The sequence below is a fragment of the Micropterus dolomieu genome, linkage group LG20, assembly GCF_021292245.1.
Source record: "Micropterus dolomieu isolate WLL.071019.BEF.003 ecotype Adirondacks linkage group LG20, ASM2129224v1, whole genome shotgun sequence".
In the NCBI taxonomy this organism is placed as follows: Eukaryota; Metazoa; Chordata; class Actinopteri; order Centrarchiformes; family Centrarchidae; genus Micropterus; species Micropterus dolomieu.
In genome coordinates, this window is record NC_060169.1 from 11,026,991 (window position 1) to 11,050,182 (window position 23,192).

Consider the following 23,192-nt stretch of genomic DNA (forward strand, 5'->3'; position numbering starts at 1 on the left):
GGAAATATATACTACATGTTTTATTTAGCCTTTTTAATGCATTGCCACCAGGGCAAGCTATATTGATTTCCAAACTGCTTTAAACACAGTTGCATCCCAAAGTGCTGCACAGAAAGACACAGATGCATGTGCTGTAATTTAGAAAACATGTGAAAGATGATGAGAATGAGACAGAATGTGTATGTAACATACCTTCAGGTGACAGATAGTTTTGTTTTTAATCTAGCATGTAGATGAATGAGTGGGCCCAAGAGCAAGGGAAATTAGTGCGCAAGAAAATAAAGGGAAGACACTGAATGAAAGGAAGTGCTGGTAATGTGGGAAGTTCAGTGTCTTGAATTCTGGAGTCTGGGCTTAATCACTGACAATGTGTGCGGTTTCTACTGCACCTGCGTACTGAAGTAAAGGTATAATATATTAATGTGTATAGGGGAATTAAATAAAATCTGTTGCTGGCCCTAAATAAAAAAATAATTTTGAAAAGTAAATAGTAGTATGAAATCACTGCTGAGAGATTACTAAAAATACCAACACATTCAGCTCTCAATTCTAGCACATAACCATCACTTTGTCACTTTATCATCATGTCAAAAAGTGATCTTGCCTATTTACACAATATATAGTCCTCTAAATAAAACCCCTACATAGTGGTGAGTAAGGAATAGTGATGTGCGATACCATTTACCTCCTTTACAATCTGGTACCAAGTAATGGCCAGGCAGGTATTGCTGTTATCGATACTTTTTAGGTATTTTATTTCTAGTTTATTCAAGAGGTTTTTGCTTTTGCCACAGTATTTCATCCTCTTTGCACAGACATCACACACAGCATATTATCTTCACAGCTAAAATTCAGCCAGACATTACTCCTTTTACGGTCAGCCAAAGTCAGCTTTCAGATTAAGGGCTGCAGTGGTTCACTTCAAATAAGCTACGTCACAGAGCCATAGTAGACACAAGACTTTTGACAAGCGGAAGGAGAAGTAGTTCCTAAAGTAATTCCTATCAACCGGGTATAATTAGATCATCCTGGTGACAGCAAGTTGCGTATGATAAAATGCACACTCATTCCAAATTTCTAAGTTTATATATCACTCCTTTTTTGTGAGTATTGATGCTAGACTACGAAACGTTGGGATCAGGAATATCGATATAGTATTGATACGCACATCGCTAGTAAGGAACGATTTTGGACACAGTCGTAGTTGTGCTTGATAGACGTAGGGTAGGCTAAAACCTTGCACCGCATGCCTTTGGGAGGAAGTCCCCTAGTGTATCTTTATCATATAAAAGTGGATATTGATGCAATACAAGACAAAGTGATTTTGGAATTGTCTACCTGTAGGTCTGCTTGGTATATTTTTTTTTCCCTTTTTTTCCCCCCCCAATACGTATAGTCAGGTTTATGTTGCTTTTAGCTTTGACTTTGAGGAGCGTCCTGTGCAGATGGCCTTACGTTGATGGTAGTTTATTGGTTATTGTGAGAATAAATGTACTAAATTTCAATCTTGTAATCCTATTTTTGTGTTTTTTTTCAGTCCTAAACACAAATATGTGGATACATTTTTCAAGATCATAATTTCAATATATGATCATCGCCTGTGAAAACCATGTATCTCCTAAATGTTAACTTTTCAAGAGCCATGAAAAACAGTTATCCACTTTGATGGTGCATTTTTCCAATAATCCTGTGGGTTTTTAAATTGTTTATTTAGCTTGATAAGTAGGGGAATTTTCTCCACCAACAAAGGCACAGCTAATCCTTCAGTTTATCTGAAAATAATCAGAGTCGTCAAATTTGTAGCTGCATGGTTTTAATTGTACAGCATTAAGACTATAACACTGTATATATGATTCTTTCATATTTTTTGTAAAAAAAATTTGTATTTTTTGCAACAATTTGTTAGTTGAAATTGATTTCAGTTTAACTGAAATCAATGTAGTTAGGTGTTTGCCAGGCTACTCACTGAACTGGTTTCAGGTTTGAAACCCCATTTTTATCGATGGCTTTAGTTTAGATCAATGGGCAGCAAATGTAAGTGGCCACACATGAAAGTCAGTTATTCTCTTTGAGGTAACACACACAGCATGGGCCGCTAGCACTACTATCTGAGTGGCTCAGCATGTGGTGAGGCTGATGTGTCACTGTGCCATTTAGCCCATCACTTAGCTCAGTGTGTGTGAGCGTTAGTGTGTCTGACTGTCTGTTTGTCTGGTACATAGTGTGCGTCCACACCTGTGGCTGGGACTGCTCCCCTTAATCAAACCTAATGAAGAACATTGATTCATCTCCATTTGATTCACACTTTTAGACAGGAACACATATACACGTACGCAAACAAATGCAAGACACCCTACCACTAGTTGTGAGACCAACACTTCGTCTCCCTCCAAGGGAGAAATGCTGATCTTGTCTAATGTTGCTGTAGAGTTATCAGCTCTGCATATAATGCTCCACTTAACCACATGTGGAGAAGTTTTAAGGAGGGACGAAGTGACATTGGGGAACTGAAGAAAAAGTGGAGAGAGGAGGGAGAGAGAGCATATTGGCTTGAGAGAGCTGTGTCAAGGCGAGAGATCTGGAGATTGTTAGTGAACGGAGCAGCCATGCACGTTTTCCTAAGAAGCACGAGTAGGTCAGACATCCCAAGATTCCCTGCATTCTGGTCCCAGCTCTGGGGTGGAGGAAGCTGTTTACTCTTTCTATCTCTCACTGCTGACGTCGGCGCACCGAACAATGTCATCCAATTTCCTGTTTTTCACTTTAGTGGAAAGCCACTCTCCCAGTGTGTGTGTGTGTGTGTGTGTGTGTGTGTGTGTGTGTGTGTGTGTGAGACAAAAAAGCTGGTGGGCTGGAAGGTGAGGAGAAGGAGGAGGAGGAGATCTATAGGGCCGGATAAACTGGGAGCAGGATATAGGGTCAGAGACAACTCTGCTATGTAAATACATTAGGTGTATTGAATGAGAGTAGCAGGAGACTGCATACTGTCCTGAATGCTGCTTGAGATGACTGTAGACACCTAGCATCTCTGATGTGCTCAGAAAGGTTTTATGTCACATCCAGCATTTAGGGCCCCTTAGAGTGCCCAAAGTCTCCAGGTTCACTATGTGGCAGTTGGTTTGTTGTAATTATATTCAGGGATTTAGTTGTTAACCGAATATGTCTGATGGGTATTAGCGCAGATACTGAATTCATTTAATCACTGTGTGCCGTTGACTCACCGTTTAGTACCACAGCATCACTAGCACATAAAAAAACATTCCAATGAGTTTCTCACAGATTAGCATACATATTTAAAATTTGGGGAAAAGAGAGCACTGGTATCGGCTTGTTACTTATTTTTCAGCAGATATTCTGAGTAGAGGAATTGGATTTAGGAAAGAAAATGGTTGATCATTGCACTCTAAACTAGATTAACTGTAAATTAGTTTGCCGATACTGTATACTCCACCTAAAACAAAATTAAAAAACAGGACTGATAAGGGCCTTAAAGGGAAGGCTCAAATTTTTAAATGTATTTATAGGCATGTGAATATTGTTTTAAGACAGAAACATGTGAACCTATCCTTTCAAGACAACACCTGCACAATTATCTAAGTTAGAATCTAGCTGAGAGGTCTTATTTAGGTTTATTTTGTGCTTACTTGGTGCACATTCCTAAATATATTTTTGCCAAATTACCACAAACCTATTACTAATTCCAAACTTCATGCATATACTCAGTTACCAGTTTATTAGATATAGCTTGGTAAAAGCAGGGCTGTGCTTCAGCCCTGCAATAAATACTACCTTCAGGAAGTTTATAATGTTCAGTTTTTGTTGAAGCTGTTTTAAAGAGGTGATGATTTTACTCTTCCCTCTTGATGTAAATGAGTTTGACATAATATTAAAAACATCTCTGAGTATGATGCAGCACAATTTAACAGCACTACAAACTCCATCCTCCAAAATTTCCATAAAGTTGATTCAACACCTCTCTAAAATGGGTCCATACAAAAAGTGTACAAACATTATAACCTTTCTGAAGGTAGGATTTATTGCAGGACTGTTGTGTTAGACTATATTAGTTTTTGCTAGGCATCTTAATAAACTGGCAACTGTGTGTATGTACACAATGCACAGAGGTTGAGTGAAGCAGCAAGGTCAGTAAGGGCCCATAGCAAATTTTTGTCCCAGAGTTCTGTGAGGGGTCATTTGGCCCTGGTAGCTAGGAATTTTTATATGCTACAAATGCAATGGGGTTAGTTGATATGGTTGAAATCATTAAAGTTAACAAGTATATTTTCCAAATTCCAGTGATCCCTGTGTGACCGGTACAACACAGCAGCATACAACAAGAGGGCGTGACATGGATTACGTAGGCATACACACCATGTCCGCACTCCTTGCCCGCCTGGCCTACATGCTCACTGACTTCCCCTGCTTTGTTTGTCTCTGGTTGAGTCCCAGCATGATGTCTGTGGGATGCAAATGCTTGGCTGAGTGATTTATTGTTGTGTGTACTGTACAAGAGACGCATGTTGCCCAAAGAAGCTGGCAGTGTGGCTCAACGCTCTGAGTGTGTGTGTGTGTGTGTGTGTGTGTGTGTGTGTGTGTGTGTGTGTGTGTGTGGATATTCGAGTTACACAACCTCCGCTGCAGTTGCATTGGATGTGTCCATGTCAGTTAGAGACGGAAGTCTCCCTGGATGGAGACAGAGCGCTGCTTAACGCTCTTGTTAGGCCTTAGCTAGCTGGAGGCTTTGTGGCCAAACTCCATACGTCAAGACCCTGACTTCAACTAGCTCACCAACAAACGGCCGGCGCGGCCACCATCTGTGACATTAACTAAGCCGTAGTCTGTAGAAGAGAGAATGTTTTGTTTCACATCCACAGGAAAATGAATGAGTGGTTCAAGTCTCTAATCAAAATTAATAAAGCTGAGGACTGAATTATTTGTTCTGACACACATGGTCAGAGTAATTGAAATCATATCTGACAACAGGAAAACTAGGTCTTGTTTCCCTCTTAGAAAAGCATGAGTTTGTGGCATTACCATATGTTAGTCCCTAATGTAAAGGCACATACACACACAGAAACACACATTAACAAACACATGCATACTGTCTCTCCAGTACACATGAGCCCATCATACGACCAGGTCCTCGTGTCTGTGAAAGATCAGATGATCACAAAGCATCAACTTGTAGCAATCCCGATGCCACACTCCTTGTTTGCGGGCAACAAACGGCCTAGTGTCACGATGACGTCGATTTGGCTACAACCGAGGGCTAATCAGCTTTTTTTCTCCCCCCTTTGTTGTTTCATGGAGCTTTCAAAAGGCTTACAATTTAGCAAGAAGTGATTTACTGCTGCCCGGCATGCTCTAAAATTCCTCTCTGTATTCGTCCTCACATGTGTAGATTGTTTACGGAGAAGAGGAATTCTAGAGGGATGGCGGTCCGCAAGGGGCTTTGTTGCTATGGTTACAAACCCCTGAGCTGGGTTCCATTTAGCAGGAAGGAAGCTAAATTATTTGCAGACAGAAAAGAGTAAGCTCATGTAGGGAAAGAGTAATGAGTTGAAAACCTGTCTGTGTGGACTTTTTTCACAGCTTTACTCTTTCAGTTATTTTAGAAATCAGGGGATTGAATTACAAAGCATTTGTTTTTGATGATTCAAGTCAACAAAACACAAACATGAAATAACTGAGAAAATATCACATTTATGAAATCATTTTTTTCTAATCTTTGTATTCTTCTTGTTATCTTTCAGACCGCATTAACAGAGGTGCAATTTGGACCAATGAAGTTATTTAAAGACCCACTTCAGGTATTGTAAAACAGTGCCAAACATCTGAATGATTGATGCTTATGTGCTTGAACGCATTCAGGCTTTCCACAGAACAACAGAAGTGCTCCATTGAAATGTTTATGTCTCTATCATTTAGGTGGCTTTTAGCTGAGCCGCGGAGCTAAACTTGGTGTGACTGTCAATATTTGGTAGCATTTTTCTCGGATTAGTATTTCAAAACGTCACCCACTTTTGTTTGCAGTTAGAACTAATCTTGAATTTCTCAACGATACCACACCTCGCTAAGAGATTAAAGGGAGAAAAAAAGTCCCCATGCAAACATTCGAAGAAGAAGAGGAAGGAAAAAAAAAACTGTTAATGGACGTATTGTGTGTGATGCAGTCTTCGGTTGTCAAGGCAGCAAGGCCAAACATTTATGACGAAGAACATACCATAATGAACAATGCATGTTATGGAAGAACTGCACAGAGGATCCATGGACCAGTTTCGTCACTGCAAATAGGACGTTCAATGGTTCATTATACAGTTTGTTACTGTGCTCGTTCTTTGGCATGCATTGCTGCTGTTGTGTGAAAACTTGGAGTGTTTGAAAAATTCCTTTTAAGAATTTAAATGTATTTTGAAACTGTGCAAAATTTGGTTTCATCTTGGTTTCAAGGGTGAATGGCAGAGGTGAAAATTAATCATCAGCTATTTTGATAATCGATTAATCCAATTATTTATTTTTCAAGCAAATACGCCAACATTTGCTGGTTCCAACCGCCCAAATGTGAGGTGTAGCAGCTTTTCTTTCTCAGATATTGGATTTAACTGAACACTTTGGGTTTCGGACTGTTGGTCAAACAAAACAGGACATCCATCCATCCATCCATCGTCAACCGCTTATCCTACGTACAGGGTCGCGGGGGGCTGGAGCCTATCCCAGCTGACATCGGTCGAAAAGCGAGGTACACTCTGGACAGGTCGCCAGTCCATCGCAGACAAAATAGGACATTTGAAAGAGAAATTCAAAACAATCATCATGAAAATAATTGTAAGTTGCAGCCCTGGTGTATAGCTCCTTCAAGTCAAATACAAATTTTTATTAGCAACAAAATGCAACAACTGCTAAACTTAGTACATCAATGACGATATGAAGTCAGTGAGGGCCAAAGAAAAGCAATACAAAAGCAATACAGTAGACGTCCTGTAATTTAATGCCATGTATGAGTGCACAGATTCGGCTTTATTGTCTGATGCACTTCAGTGTGGCCACAGTAGGAAAATGAGGTAGAGAGATATCCCCTTCCTGTTTTTGTCACTCACAGCTGATCCTGCCATGCCCTCCTCATCTCTACTCCTCCTCTTTTTTCGCAGCTCACAGGATCTGGCCAGGCCCTCTGTTTTCAACAATGTTTTCTAGATAGAGCGATCAGACACTGCCAAAATTCTTGCTACCCCCTTCAAACTATTTTTTTTCCTCCTCTTGCTGTCTTTCTCGCTGATTCTTTCTCTGCCTTTTCCATCTGTTTCTGTGGAGCATAAACAGTGTATCCCCCCTTAAAAAAAAAAAAAAAAAGCTGCTTTGAGAGATTTATTTTTTGTCTGTTGCGACTGGGTGTGTTACTACTGAGCTGGCCGTATCTGTCTAGTCTGAGCACAGGCATCTGAATAGACCTTATCTCAGCCTATATTACCCCGTTCCTCCAGTTCTGCGGGAATGTTGACTTTTCTACCAACATCCCAATGTGGAATTCTGATCTAATTCCGTGTGCGTACCAAACATAGCTGCAGGACTCCGTGATGATGTATTTATGACCCGGACACTTATTGCTGCTTGTAGGGAAAATGTTCATATGTGGAATATGGTTGGGTGTAGGGGTTCTGTGCTTCAGGCCTAAAGCCTCACCGCCAGAATGAATCAAGAGGACAACTGTCAAAACAACCAATCCTCTATCCCGTAATTGTGTGGAGGACAGTAGTTCTAGTTTTCTCAACAAAGTCACGTCTTTGTGCCGTAACTTAATTTTACAGGTGTGATGCAAACTGCAGAACAAACATTCCCTTCTTTACGTTCATTTTGCTCTCTGCCAACAGTTAGAGATGACGTCTGTTTGAGAGTGTGACTCATGAATCTACTCTTAGTGCAGCACTGCTCTTGGAGGCAGGCCTAAATTTCTGGTCCAGTATTTACGCAAGTAAGAGGTTATATGAAAGTATGCTGGCAGAGAGAGAGTGTGCTCTCAATGGCTGGTTTGACGGTAGCAGCAGCACTTTCTGCCACAGCCTTGGCAGACCGGTGGGAGGGGCCACAGCCAGTCAAGGCCACCTCAACTAATTGTGTCATAGATCATGGCAGCAGACAATAAAATCTCTGACGCACTACAGTGCGAGCTGAGCCTGATCAATCAGGGCCTGTCCAGTGGAGGCCTGAGCTCACAGTCTAGCCCGCACTGCAGGTTGATTAGGATGACAGGCGCAAATAGCATGAGTGCACCAATGATTTGACAACTCAGAGCTGTTGATACACTGATTCATCAAAACCACATTTTTATTGTAACTTTCTCTTGATGAACTGAAAGCATTAGTGCAGGTTGGAGGGAGAACATTTATGATTAGTTTAGATTAGACCGGTTTTCCTAATCAAATCAAAGTTTCATATCATTCAGCCCTGTAACTCTATTAATGTTTTACAATAATAAAAGTTAGTTAGTCGAAGTACTTTACACCTACTAAAGGACTGCACACTTTGTTTTGCATGTCTTGCCAAAATGATGTGTACTTTGCATTATGATTAATCTTGAAACGATGTGTTAATTAATTGATTACTTAATTTGAAACAGTTATTTATCAAACAAAAATATCAAAATAAGTAGGTCCCATTTCTCAAATGTGAGGATTTGCTGGCTATCTCTGTTCCTGACTTTATGGACCACTTCACTTCATCTTTAAAAGCACTTCGTAATGCTTGTTTGTATATACCTGCTCAAATGTAAGATTTTTCTGATGTTTGTTTGTAATCCTTATTTTGCTGTGTTCTTTATCCAGTTTATATTTAAATATGATCTCTTATGTATTGTTAAGTATTTAAATAAGTAATATATATATGGATAATAGCAGTATGACATTACAAGAGGTAACTTAATAAAACAAATTACTCAGTTGGATATATATCCTGTATGCCATCTCTCTTTTTGCAGGTACTTTTAGTTTTTGCCAAAGAGGACAGTCAAAGTAATGGCTTCTGTTGGGCATGTGAGAAGGCCAACTTCAGGTGCAGCATGGCACGAACACCAGAGTCGGCTCTTGAATGCTTCTTGGAGAAGCATCATGACCTCGTCATCATTGACCACAGACATTCCAGACACTTTGACGCCGAAGCACTATGCCGGTAGGACAGTTCTCTCATCATCAGTGTGCTTGTATTTCTAGGATGTTAGGTAGTTTTGGTGGTACCCAGCAATTTTTTGTTTGGTGTTCCCCACCGCCCTGTCAGATGAACTCAAATAGCCCATTAACACCTGTCATGTTCCAAATGTGGAACATTTGGATCATAACAGGTGTTTGATATTATTTTAAGATGGATTCTATTTAAGACTATTAATTATATACAAGTGTATATCGTTAAAATTATGTTTTCATACAATTGAACTATCAGTGTTTAGATGTTTGCATTCATATTACCACTGGAGTGGTCAAAGCATTTATAACCATTTATCCATTACTTCTATTTCAGCCATTATTCCATTAGTTTTAGCTTGACCTTTTTAAATCAATTTGTAAATACTATTTTTTTCAAATGAATTGAGCTACTCCACAATTTTTCTTTGCCCCCCCCCTGGCAACTGCGGAAGTACCCTGTGCTCCTAGTTGGGAATCACTGATGTAGTGGACACAGTTGAATTGAATTTGAATTCTAATAGTGACTGCCATCAACGACCAAAGACATAATCCAGACTAGATTATCTTGATAGGACCAATTATAGCATGCCATTTCATGTGTTACAGTAGATTTAGTAGCACGTGTGGTTATGACTCTGTGGGAGTAAATGGCCAGCTTGCCTTGCACTCACCAGCTTCTATCGCATGCTACATAGTGGAGTCATGTCAACGAGAAATGAGCGGTGCCTGCCCATACCACCCACTATCTTTAGCCTCTGCCCAAACCAAAAACACATTTACAAACATTCATTTACCCTGCCAGTGTGTATGTTAACCCTATTCATTTTGGCCAATCCATATGTTCAGTGTACACGCACAGGCTCTGATGGGGAACTAAAGGGCCTTTATGACCACTGGCTGGGGAAAACCACAGGCCGATGAGTGGCCCTGTACACTGCATTCTTTCAGAGACCTAGGCCTGCTCACAGAGCTCCTCCACTGGGCTCTGCCTGCCTGGGAGAATCGGAGCGTGAAAAACTGAAAAATACATTGATTTGATGCCATGGGCTTTTCCACCAGCCTGCTCACTGGCTAAAAGGCTCTCTCTGTTTACATTCAGGTCAATTAGAGCGGCCAACTCTTCAGACAACACTGTGATAGTCGCCGTTGTGAAAAGGTACGTACAACTCGCTGAACCCCCTTCCCCTTCTTGTCCTTTTCCTCGCTGTATTTTTAAGCAGCTAACTTTTAGGAGTGTTGTCAGAATTAAAATGCCTGACTCAGCGGAGGTCTCTAGCCCCGCAGCTTGTCCTATGTTCTCTAAACAAACATTTGTTATTGCAATGCTTACATGTGTTCTATTTTAAGGCCAGACAGAGAGGAAGCCTCTGTGATGCCCCTGATCAATGCTGGCTTTAATAGGGTGAGCAACATTGTGTGGGAATGTGTCTTCTGCTGGCTGTATTTGTATTATTCTTTTGATATGTATTTTATATCCCAACTGTCAACACTCAGCAGTGTCAGACAAGAATACAGATTGTAAATCCTTGTTGTTTGCTTAGTAGACTATGTGCATCGAGTTCCCTATACCTGAATCATTGTTACTCAAAGCATTATCAGCATTATAACATATTTTATAACACATCAATATGGAAATGAAATTTAAGATGTCTATGATTGATCTGTGTTGCACTCTGACCTCCAGAGATATGTGGAGAATGCCAATATGATGGCCTGCTATAATGAGCTGCTACAGTTGGAGCATGGAGAGGTGCGGGCTCAGTTCAAACTGAGGTTAGTTGTGTACTATACACAATGCTGTAGTTACATTTTAAATTAATTACAAAATACCCTTATTCAAAGCTGCTGCACTGACAGCAAGACATTATAAAGATTATCCACTTTTTAATTTAATTAAAATATAAATAGATGCTGGACATTCTGCTTGTTGCACAAGTTAATGATTCTGATTCACTTGTCTCTCTCTCTACCTATACAAGGGCTGCAAATGCTATTTTCACAGCTCTAGAACAAAGCCAAGAGGCCATAGAGATCACTTCTGAGGATCAAGTAATTCAGGTGGGTTTCTAATCAACTCAAATACTTATAACTGCTTTATTGTGACGAACAATTCATCTATCTGTCTACCTTCTTGTCCTCCTCCTCCTCTTGCTTTCTCTCTCCTTCTCTCCTGTTTTAGTGCCTGTTCATGTCTTGTGATCCCAGATCTCAGTAGTGATTGTTGCGGTCTCTGCCCCTCTGAATGCCTCCTTTTGTTAACGTCAAAGCACTGTAGCCTGTGTTATCGCGTTATGTTTTCACATAAAATATGTATTTTGAGTTTTTTGAAATCGGCAACGATTTTGTCAGCTTTTCTAAATACATGGTGTTTTGTTTGGCAAGGTTCATATGTCGTTAGAGGTCATCATCTTAATTTTGTCTAAACTTACTGTGGAAATTAATGAACAGTAGATCGCCATCTCAGTTCAAGTCTAAACACCCTTGTTACCTCTCCTTTACAGTACGTGAATCCTGCCTATGAGTCCATTATGGGCTACCAACGAGGCGAGCTAATAGGGAAGGAAATAATAGAAGTGCCTAAAAGTGAGAAGAATAAGCCTGATCTCCTTGAAACAATAAATTCCTGCATACGGAAAGGAAAGGTAATATGCATTCATGAAATCATCTCATCTACACTATACATTTCAGGCCACTCAACCTCACCAGGAAATAAATGATCACCTTGTGATTGCTGATACACGATATATACATAGTGGCATGTAATATAGTTGTCATTGTAGACTATCGCATCTCATGTCTTTCTTATATTTTCCACTTACTATGTTTATTGTTATGCACCAAAATGCCAAAGCAAATTCCTTTTTTATGTGTAAACCTACTTGGCAATAAAGCTGATTCTGACACTTAGATCATTCTTGTAAATTATGTTCATCTGCTCCTGCTCCTTTGTGTCTGTGCGTGCATGCGTGCACATGCATCCATGTGTGCTGTAAATTTGCACCACTGGCCATCCAGCAGCTCTGTTTCATGTGCATAAGAACAGCGGTTGATGGCTGTGCTGTAATCTTACTACACAGAGAGCGAAGGTCATACCCAGACAGGCTAACAGCAGGACGGGCCTTTTTAAGCTGCCATAGCAGTCTATAGGTGGGGGGACATGAAACAAGCACACTGGACTCCAGGAGCGCTTCCCCTACCCATTAAAGTAACTTGCTGCTCTCTGAAATACTCTGACGCACACCATCCCCCGACCTAACCTGCACCACAGACACCGCAATGCTACACCCAGTCCACCCCACAGTCCACATTTTCAAATCTTATATTTTATCCATTTTTACATTGAATGGTTCCTAAATATGTTCCTATGTCTTTAAATTATGTGTCTGTATGTTTCATTTCCTCTGTCTCTGTTCTGGCCTATGATGTTTTAGGAGTGGCAGGGGATTTATTATGCCAAAAAGAAGAATGGAGACAGCATTCAGCAAAATGTGAAGATCACACCTGTAATTGGACAGGGAGGGTAAGTGACAGTATGTTGAGGCCTGGCTGATTCAGTCTTGCTAAATGTAATTTACAATAAGTGAGTAGTTATACTGGAAAAATATATGAATGCATAATACTTCCCTGATGTACTAATTGGCTTTTGTAATTCACAGAAAAATCAGACACTATGTGTCTATCAACTGGCCTTTAAATGATAATAATAAGGTTTGTTTCCATTTTTTCTGATTTAATAATGAATGGAAAGAGCTTTCTGGTCTGCATTTACCAATACACTTTTTTCCTCTGTCCATGCAGAGTGATAAAACCAGTGTGCAGGCAGAGTCTCAAACAGGTAAGAGCTATCCTAAAATTCTCTCTGCTCCATAAAAATGCCCCCTGTAAGTGCAAGATTTTATTATGCTAAACCACTCAAACGACTGTGGAGTCATGCAGATTTGAGCAGTTCAGGTTCTCTCTGCTAGGCAATTATTAGCATTAGTGAAGGAAGTTCTTTCCGTGTCACTTGTAATCTGTCACAAGATTTGACGATCTGAGGGCCAGCAATGTGGTTGTTTTTAGGAAGCATAATTTAATTCCATTGTTACACAGATGATACACTGTGCTTATTTTAACTGATTGTTGGCAAACACCAAATATTTGTTATATGTTTAACAATGAATTGGAGATAGTCACAACCTGAACTTTGTAAACTGAAAAACTTTGGAAATATGTCAGCAAATGTATTGCACCATGCCAGAAAATCATTGTTTATTTTAATCGTGACCCAATTTTTAAACAGTAGACTAACAGAGTGCCCAATCCTGCTTTATCTAGCTGAGAAATATCTCAAAAGAAATGAATTCTGTCTTTTGTTGACCTTGAAAAAGTTATCCATGCTTTTATTTCCTCTAAACTGGACTATTGTTCCTTGCTGTATTGTGGTATCAACTGTAAAGCCAGTTCACAGCTGCAAGTGATTTCAAAATGAAGCAGCTAGGCTCCTGACAGGCAAATAAAACAGGGATCATATCTCTCCTGTGTTGGCGTCCTTTCACCAGCTCACTGAAAAGAAGTGACTTTGAAAGTTTGTTTATGAAGCTTTGCATGGTCTTACAGCACAATATATTTCACAGTAACTCTTATCCAACACCCCTACATCCCCTAGGTGTTCTGATTAGGGGCTCTAAAGGTTGATTTCTTCTAATGTTGTGGTACAACCCAACCAAAAGTTTTCAGTCAGCACAGTAATTTATCAATTTGAAAAAAAAATTATTAAAAGCTTGCGTTTTTTCTATGCCAATCATCTTAGACTTTTTGTTTATATATTGTTGACATTTTAGGTGTGTTTTTGCGTCATTTCAAACTAAAATATACACTTTGACCATGGCAGAACTGTCTACTCATGCAAAAGCTTTCTTTCACTTTATACTGTGTCCCCACAAAACAACCATAATTACAGTAAAAATCCCTTTGAATAAAATTACACACAGAATTTGTTGTATTGGTCTAATCTAAGGCAGAAACACTTTTGAAACAAAGGTGCAAATTTGTGGAGGTCAAGAAAATTACCTTTGCTGACTTAAAGCATAGATCTGGTATATATAGTATTGTTGGTGAAGCCATAGCTGATATGTCTTATTCCTCTTTGTGATAGACCACTTTTGTCCATAAACTACTGAAAACACATCAGTGAGCCACACTGTTGGACTGGGTGACATGTTCCTTCATTACCATGAAAATACACACTAGTTTATTTTGAGTCAATCCAACGTCCTGCTGCTTTAAAGAGGTGGTATTATGCTTTTTGGCTTTTCCCCTCTTCTTTATTGAGTTATATACCTTTTTTGTGCATGTAATAGGTTTGCAGAGTGAAAAAGCCCAAAGTCCAGCCCATAGGGAGTTCCCATCTCCCACAGAAAACACTGCTCTGAACTGCTTGAAAACAGCTCTTGTAGTCCAGCTGCTTCCCTTTCATCCCTGTGACATCACAGGAAAAAGTAGTTACAGGGATCAAAAACAGATTTCTACATACATGTTGGACTGATTAAGGCATCTCATCAGCCAAAAATATTGTGATTGGGGCCAAAGTCAGCCTTGTCACTAAACTTGAATTGTGTTTATGCATGTTTAATATAAAATGTTTTCTTCTCCCCAGACATCCAATCCAGTAAGCACAAAGACCGGAGGAAAGGCTCTCTGGACGTACGATCCACAACGTCTCGGGGGAGCGATGGTGAGAGTGAAGGGAGATGGATGATGGAAACTCTGGGCGTTTCTTATCAGATTATGAAACCTTCCCAGTTGTCTGTTTGCTGCAAGTGTTGATTGGACAAACACACAAACACACTCATTGGAAGGTGGTTGGAAAACAGCAGCTTAATTTGTTGTTGATTTGTAATAACGGGATGTCTTCTTTTTTTTTTTTTCTGTCAGGGAGCTCACAACGAAGGCACTCCTCAATGGCCCGAATCCACTCCATGACTATAGAAGCTCCCATCACGAAGGTGGGTTCATCTCCCTCCCCACCATCCTTCCCAACATCCATCATATGATTAGCACTTTGCACTGATGTTTTGTATCTCATGACTGAACTCCTTGATTTATGAAACTGCCACAACCGCCATGAGCACTTCTTGTACAGCTACTTGTACTGAGGCTAGAGGCCACGCATACCATGTCAAGGGAAGATAGGCTGATAAAATGCCACATTTCATGCACAAGACAGGAAAGGATGTTGGACCAGAATGACCTGCTGTTTCAGTGGTTTATATAGTCTGCAGCCTGGATAGTCAGAAACAGAGAAAGTCCCCAGGGATGGGTCATATGACACACTGCAGTTCCACTGCTGTATCATTTGACTGTGTAGTCAGTCCCTGTAGGCATCATCCTCTCTAGAATAAAGCGCTGATAGAACTGCTGGTACTGTGTGTGTATGTGCGTGAGCGAGAACTTGTGCTCTTGCAAATGTTTGCTGACCTCGCCATAGGTGTCCATTGTTAGAACCTGCACAACCTCCAAGTTCATATTCTGGAGAAAAGAAAATCACTCTGTATGTTTTCCAAGCATTATACTACTGGGCTTGTCCAATCTTGTTTTTAGAACTTTAGAAAAAATGGTTTAAAATAAAATGTTAATTTTAGAGACCATCTTACATGCTTTTATCTCATGCCTAGATCATTGCAACCAGTACTTTATTTTAACGGAATTGATATTTTGAGATATTGTGAGAATAGTGAGTTCTGAACAATGAGATCAATACCACTTTACAGCAGCCGGTTAGCTTAGCTTAGCACAAAGACTGGAAACCGGTACCTAGTTGCAAATGGTAAAATGGCTGACCTCCGCAAGAACACCTTCACAGTTGACAGAAAAGTATGTGACCTCAGCAGTGAAAGTTGGTGTTCCTCTGAGCGTTTTTACATGAATATCTGCGAAGCGCATGTGTGTAGTCTAGTTGTGGCATAAAAGGCGAGAAGGCGGCCGCCTTCCTGTACAAAAACAGAACTTTATAACTTTCGTCACTGATTTTTGGCGAAAAATACTCAAATTATATGGAGAATGTATTTTCTGGTTTTCCCTTTGATGTTCTCTGTCTGCTCTGCCTCAACTCTGTGATTTGCAGTTTCCTGATGGACAGGAATATGGCATATTTGCTGAAACTGATCCTTATATTAGTTCATGAGACAGATAATCTGTGAAAAAAATCAGGTTCCTCTTACTGCTCCTCTTGCCATTTGCAAGAATCCACCGCTCCCTGAAGAAAATAACCAATCAGAGCTAGCAGTCTCTAACGCACATACTCTCAGTCAAGCTCAATATCTTTTGCTTGGCTTCAGAAGTCTGCAAACACAATAACTGAGAAACAACCAGAAGTCATGAAAGAACTGCCCATCCTTCTTTTGCCAAAAACACCTCACATCTCCTCCGAAAAAGTCGTAGCAAATATTCAAAGAAATCAACTACAAATTTGAAGTTTAAACAACTATATTCCTGCATAAAAAAGTATTATGACTTACAGTTGTGGGTCTCCTCCGCCATTGCCACTTTTTGGTGTGAAATGCATTCTGGGATACATGGCTATCCAAAGTCCACACAAGTCACCACCTGATGCATGCATGGTAAAACGGGTGGAGCGAGAACACATTTGGGTATTTGACTATACTTGGCTAGATGCGGACTTTTGCATTGGAACAGTACTTGGGCTGCAACTGATGACGTTTCGCAAGTCCACAACAACACAAGTACAGACAAGAACGCAGATTGAGAAACAGCTCAACACTCCCGCGGTGCTCTGAGCTCCCCGTCTGGGCAGAGTCAGCCTGGAACTCTGTAAATCACCACTAGTTGAGGCAGAGCAGCTGGAGGACATCAGAGGGAAAACCAACAAATATATTTTCTCCAAAAATGACTCTAAGAAGACCAGCACTTACAAAACTCACTAACTTGTACATCTTTATATTTAATTTGTTTAATCTGTTCTTAAACAAAAGTATGAAAACTACAATTTGTGGTTTAACATGGGGTTATGTGTCACGGACTGCTTCTTGGCTGGGAGCAGTAACTTTGGAGTCTCTGGTGGCAACCTCAGAGTGTCATCACAAATTCATCCAAAAAATCTAACTGATTAATTTTAGGGTGCTTCATGCCATGGGCCTTGTTATATTTGTGACATTTTAGTCCCTTGTAAAACTACAGGGGAAATTTTCATTCAGAGCCCAGAGGCTGAACAAAGTTGGACTGAATCCATATCTATTTGAAACACACTTTTATTAGACAGCTTTTCCTGAATTTACTTGAATTGTGTTTATTTTATGTTATGTGATCTGATACTGCTTTGGCTATTCTATTCTGGTCCAGTAAATGTCTTTTTATTATAAACTATATGTTTTCAGTTTGCTTTTATTATTGTTGGTTTTTGTCCTTCAGGTAATCAACATCATCAATGCAGCGCAGGAAAGTAGTCCAATGCCCGTGGCAGAAGCCTTGGATCGGGTACTGGAGATCCTGAGGACCACTGAGCTCTACTCCCCACAGTTGGGAACCAAGGATGAAGATCCCCATACGAATGACCTCGTGGGTGGGCTGATGACGGTAAGCAGCAGGTCATTTGTGGTGGGTCCTTCGAGAAATCTGAAACACCCAAACAGCTTCCTTCTGCTATGAATGAATCGACTCCCATATGATAACACACGTCAGAGCGTTTGCAGAATTCCACAGTGATAATATGTCTACATAAATGTCCATCAACTATTAATGCTCATGATAATGTGTTAAATGAAAGAAACATAGATTCAGGAGTGTGTGTTAGTGTGCCTGTGTGTGTGTGTTTGGACTTTTGTTTTTGTGAGGATTTCTGTTCATATTCGTGGAGGGAGGGAGAGACGGAGAGAGACATTAACAGACAGTAATGGTGAAGTACAGAAGTAGAAAGAGTGCCAAGTTGGCAGTCTTGGCAACAACCCCAGAGGAAGTGTTAGATTGTCCTTTGTGCTCCTGTAGGCTAGAGAGGAAAGCCCACCCCACCCTTCATTCCCCCATCCCCCCCCGCACAGACTCTGCACACAGTCACACTCACATGAACCTCTTCCTCTTGACTCCACAGGCCTGGAAACATCCTGTTCTTTGGATCAGATGAATAAGCATGGCTTTACTTATACATGTACACTCTGGACACACAGAGGCAGAGAATTGTTACACATAGTCCTTCCACAGAAAGACTTGTTCTGCATAAGTGATAAAGGCTGACGAAACCAGAAAACCATGAGGTTGAGGTTTAGATGATTATTTGTGTAAGATCATAATTGTTCTGAGGTGTCTGGTGGCATATTTATTTTCTCGGCTTTGCATTTCTGGTTTATTGTGGTGAGGTGTTCTTGAACTGAACTCCGAATAGCCTGTGAACATTAAGAGAAGCGCTGTCATCTTTCTGGGGAGAAAGTCTTAAAATAACCAGTGTGTACAGAGGCAGCGCCACCATGAGACAATGCTCAGGTCAAAGATGAGCCAGTCTCCTCTTCCTTTTTCAATTGTGAAGTAAACATTTCATCCTGCAACACACACCCATGTACTCATTAACGCCCAAAATATATAGGTCTTGCTCCAGAATGACTGGGTGAAATAGGCCTAGCTGACAAGTGGCAAAATGTTCTTTGAGGGAAGAAGAGAACTTCATCTTATGTTCTTTTCTTTTGACATTTTAGTGACATAGAATGGCCTGAGGACATAGTTTTATATGACATAATATATTTCAGTATGAATGATTTCATCGTAGTTTCTTATCATAGTTATTCTTTGAGAGACATTTATTTAACAATATTTAAACAATATTTATTCATTTGATGAACTGTAATGGATGCAAATGTGTTGTAATTGTTATTGCTAACATAAAACAAGATAAGACAAAGAGTCTACAGTCACGCTAGTTGTGCTTCTAGCTAAATGCTACTATCAACATGCTAACATGCTGAGGTTTATCAGGTATATAGTTTATCATGTTCACCATCTTAGTAGCATGTTAGCATGCTAGTGTGTGCTTATCAGCACTTAACACAAAGTACAGTGGAGGCTGATGGGGAATGTCATTAGTAGAGCCCAACCAATATGGAATTTTTAAGTCCGATACCGATTTCAGTATTTGAGATTTTTAAAATCCGATAGCCGGCATATCAGCCGATATTATTATTTTTTTTTTCCCCTTATTTTAGGAAATGCATGATATAAACAAAGATTATCCCTAAAATTTTGTTATGTTGACACCATACCAAGATACTATGACATAATGCAGTATAAAAATAAACTCTTTTATTGTTATAAATAGTACTTTGAACAAAAGTACAACAAAATATAGTAAGGTTTTGATAAAAAAAAAAAGAGTCAAATAAATTTAAAAAATTTAAAAATATCTGGTTTGTTATAAATTATACTACTACTAATGAAAATTAAAGTAAATAGTGTATTGTGGGGGCCAGCAAAACAGAAACTATAAAAAATATAATATAAATAAAATATAAAAAAACATCTATATGTAGGAGCCAAAATAGCATATTATATTTAAAGAATAGTAGTTATTATTTTAAGACTTCCCATATTTTTGGTTATAGTTCTGATTCACTGATTTGATGGACAGTTTGGCCACTGATTGGCAAATCAGCCTCACCATAGTGGGTGTGGTATAATTAATAAAGGGAATTTGGAAACAGGAGTGAGTTTTAACCATACCTTGTCTCACCTTATTTCATATCATTTTTGAGTCTGTAGGTTACTATTTATTTTCCCTCATTTACACTACACACATGTATACTAGCCTACAATATTTTGGTTGGTCAAGTTTATTTCTATAGGTAGGATATTAGTTAGATAGTTAAATTGTTATTTCCAAACGGCAAAGGCAGAATGCTGGATCCAAAAAAGGAACAAAGGTTTGTTAAAACTACTCTTCTAGGACTAGGGCAGTGGCTATAATATTGGAACGGGATAGTCACTACACTATATACCACTACTGCTACTAATCATAATACCATATATCATATCTCATGTCATTACTATAATGATAAACACAGCTGTCCTACAAAGGCAAATCATTTTATTTTTTTTATGAGAGAGAGAGAGAGAGACTGACTTTAATCGCTCATTAACATTCGCGCTCCTCCACTGATAAACATGGCATTGGCTTTGTGGCTAATTTAGCAATGGACAGCGTTAGCTGCTGTAAGTTATGTCTAATAATATTTAGAAGTAATAAACTAGGGAGAAATGAGAGGACCGTTCACTAGAAGTGCCGCACTGTTTGAGAAATAAATCTACCATCACGTCTGTCAGCCTAATGTTAGCCTCCACCACTCACCTACTGTAACATTAAACATCCTGCTGTGACCCGGGAGAGAGCAATGAAAAATGGGAGGGTTAGCAAGTCTGGTATGAATGTTTTCAGGAGAGGAGAAGTGATGAAGGCTGTTTTTATTATTATTTAAGTCATAGTTGACGTGACAAAGGAACAACTCACAGTGAACACTGAGTGTGAGAGCTACCAGGAGCTACTCTTTGTAGCTGCGGTCAGCCAATGTTTTGTTCTGTGGTGCTGCAGTGTTGTTAATAATAATAATAATAATCCTTATTTGTAGAGCACTTTTCAAAAACAAGTTACAAAGTGGTTTAACAAGTGTAAAGAATAATACAAAAAAATAAAAAATAAAAAAAAATAACAGAGGAGCTGCAGCGCGCCCTCTGGTGGGCAAACTATGCAACACTCATGACATGAGGGAACACTCTGACTTTGTTTCTTTTTTTAAGTCGTATACAGATATATCTGCAATTAGCTTATATTGGCCGATAATATCTGCAAAACGATAAATTGGTAGGGCTCTAGTCATTAGTTAGGACATAATTAGGACATATTACTTTTCTGACCTTGATGATGGCGCTAGAGGAAAAGTAAGGGCTCAAAAGGTAACGTAGGTTATTGCATTTCATCCTGTGAGGAACATGAATGTCTGTATCAGATTCCATGCCATGTTGAGACATTTCCCTCAAAACCATAAATGTCAACCTCATGGTGGCACTAGAGGAAAATACAGGGGATGATTGTGGTCATTAGGATTCCTCCTCTGGGAATGATCTGTACAAAATTTCATGGCAATCCATTCAATAGTTGTTAAAATATTTTAGTCTTGACAGTTGATTGATCAACCAACTGACATTGCTATAGCTACTCGTGTGGCTAAAACCAGTTTGATAAACCTTTACTTTGACAATTCTTAACATGTAGTCTGTTATTCACAGCTGAAACAAATCACAATCCTCTCAGCCAGGTCATTATACTTTTAACCACTGAGAAGCAGTGTTTGATTATTTGGGTGATGAAGTGTTACCCCACTGATAAGCCCTATTTACTATCACAGCATGAAACACTACCCAGAGGAAGACAAAAAATAATGGAATAATTTACTGTAGGTTATCTGACATCTATACATAAATTATCATGGTATAATTTCTGACACAACTAAACTATAACAGTTCATACATATGGTAATCATTTCCTAAACTGCATATTGGTTTCATTAATAAACTCAGCTTGGCAGTCACATCTCTCCACTCACCCTCTATGCTAGTGTTGAAACGATTTGATGTGTCAACATAACATAGCCTCCAAAATATTGTGTCATAGCACAGAAAACGCTCATAAAAGTGTTAGTATGGTAAATCAGGAAAATTCATGGTTTATTTATTATACTGATGAAATAAGCTCTTGCCTCAGTCAAAATGCATTTACTTCCACAACTTTGTCAAAATGCAGCAACAACACATTCAGACAGATCCAAAATCTAACTTGTGTTTCTTGTTTGTTTTTTTTTATTTATTAATTTATGTTCTCGTTGCTGGGAAAATCATTTAAGTTGTAGAGATTCTAGTCATGGTTTTAGGATTTTCGGCTGTCATTAGCTCCTTTACAAATGTTTGTTGGACATAACCTTAATATGTCTGGATCCTTCTGGTGCTCTGAGGTTACTATCTACTTGTCTGATGGAAATTCTCCCTGACTTGTGGCTTCATCTTGGTATTTTTCATCTTGTTTTGTGGGTCATTGAAACGTGTTTGTTGATATCCATGTGCAAATCACAACACTGTGGGTCTCCCCCTGGCTTCTTGACTGTGAAGTCCAACCTGTCTGTCTTGGTGCTCCTAGCAGCTCAGTTTAGCACAGAAGACTTTTATTTTTGATCTAATGTAAGCGTAAATGTATCAGTTAGACTACTGAATCCAAAGCATCCAAACGATTTCACTGTCCAAATTATTTTCATAGGCCTTGCAATGTTTTGACAGAAGTGATTCTGGTGCTCCTAAAATTGAGCAGAACTCCTTATGTGGCTGTTCAAAAAGGATGAATGTTGAATTTTTTTTTTGGTTCATTCACAGATCAGTGCCTGACTCTTTCTTTCCTCCTTGTTCACAGGATGGTTTACGCAGATTATCAGGAAATGAATACATCTTTTCCACGAAACGTAAGTTTACATAAACCTTATAGGAGGTATGATATGAAGTGCTTTGAATTATATTTCTTCTGTTTTGTACAGAGGTAGTGAACAGCAAATTTCTATTCTTTATCTGACTGCTTCCTTTGTTGTGTTTCTTCCTTTCCTCACAGAGCCCCACCATATCCCCAGTCATCTGATAACTCCTCTGTCATTAAATGACATCCCCCCTCGCATCGCCCAGACCATGGAGAACGAAGATTCTTGGGACTTTGACATCGTCAACTTGGAGGCTGCAACCATGAAACGGTGAGGGAACAATGCAGTTAAGGGCACATTAACATTATGATTATTATCATTAACACTACTATACATATCTATACCATTTTTCATTTAGTCTATAGCAACATCACCTTTACTGTCTGTACCTCTATGTGTATATTGTGTAGGCTGCCTCCCTCCCCTCTCTCTCCTTCCATTCCTCTCTTTTTTTTTCTCTCTGTTCCTCTCCTGTCCACCCCCCCCCCCCCCCCCCCCCCCCCCCCCCCCCCCCCCCCCCCCCCCCCCC

The 23,192-nt window shown here is 39.5% G+C and overlaps 1 protein-coding gene across 2 annotated transcripts in view; it reads left to right on the plus strand.

The window, feature by feature from the left end:
* Nucleotides 1–23,192, plus strand: part of pde8a (phosphodiesterase 8A) — a 46,178-nt gene that overhangs the window by 15,600 nt on the left and 7,386 nt on the right. For both annotated transcript variants that reach the window (XM_046032348.1, XM_046032349.1), the window contains 15 exons: nucleotides 5,754–5,810; nucleotides 8,972–9,162; nucleotides 10,273–10,329; nucleotides 10,521–10,575; nucleotides 10,858–10,946; nucleotides 11,153–11,231; nucleotides 11,675–11,815; nucleotides 12,605–12,693; nucleotides 12,830–12,881; nucleotides 12,972–13,008; nucleotides 14,812–14,889; nucleotides 15,090–15,160; nucleotides 17,583–17,747; nucleotides 22,606–22,654; nucleotides 22,798–22,933. In XM_046032348.1, coding sequence (XP_045888304.1) covers nucleotides 5,754–5,810; nucleotides 8,972–9,162; nucleotides 10,273–10,329; nucleotides 10,521–10,575; nucleotides 10,858–10,946; nucleotides 11,153–11,231; nucleotides 11,675–11,815; nucleotides 12,605–12,693; nucleotides 12,830–12,881; nucleotides 12,972–13,008; nucleotides 14,812–14,889; nucleotides 15,090–15,160; nucleotides 17,583–17,747; nucleotides 22,606–22,654; nucleotides 22,798–22,933 — 1,346 coding nt within the window. The remainder of the gene's footprint in view (nucleotides 1–5,753; nucleotides 5,811–8,971; nucleotides 9,163–10,272; nucleotides 10,330–10,520; nucleotides 10,576–10,857; nucleotides 10,947–11,152; nucleotides 11,232–11,674; nucleotides 11,816–12,604; nucleotides 12,694–12,829; nucleotides 12,882–12,971; nucleotides 13,009–14,811; nucleotides 14,890–15,089; nucleotides 15,161–17,582; nucleotides 17,748–22,605; nucleotides 22,655–22,797; nucleotides 22,934–23,192) is intronic.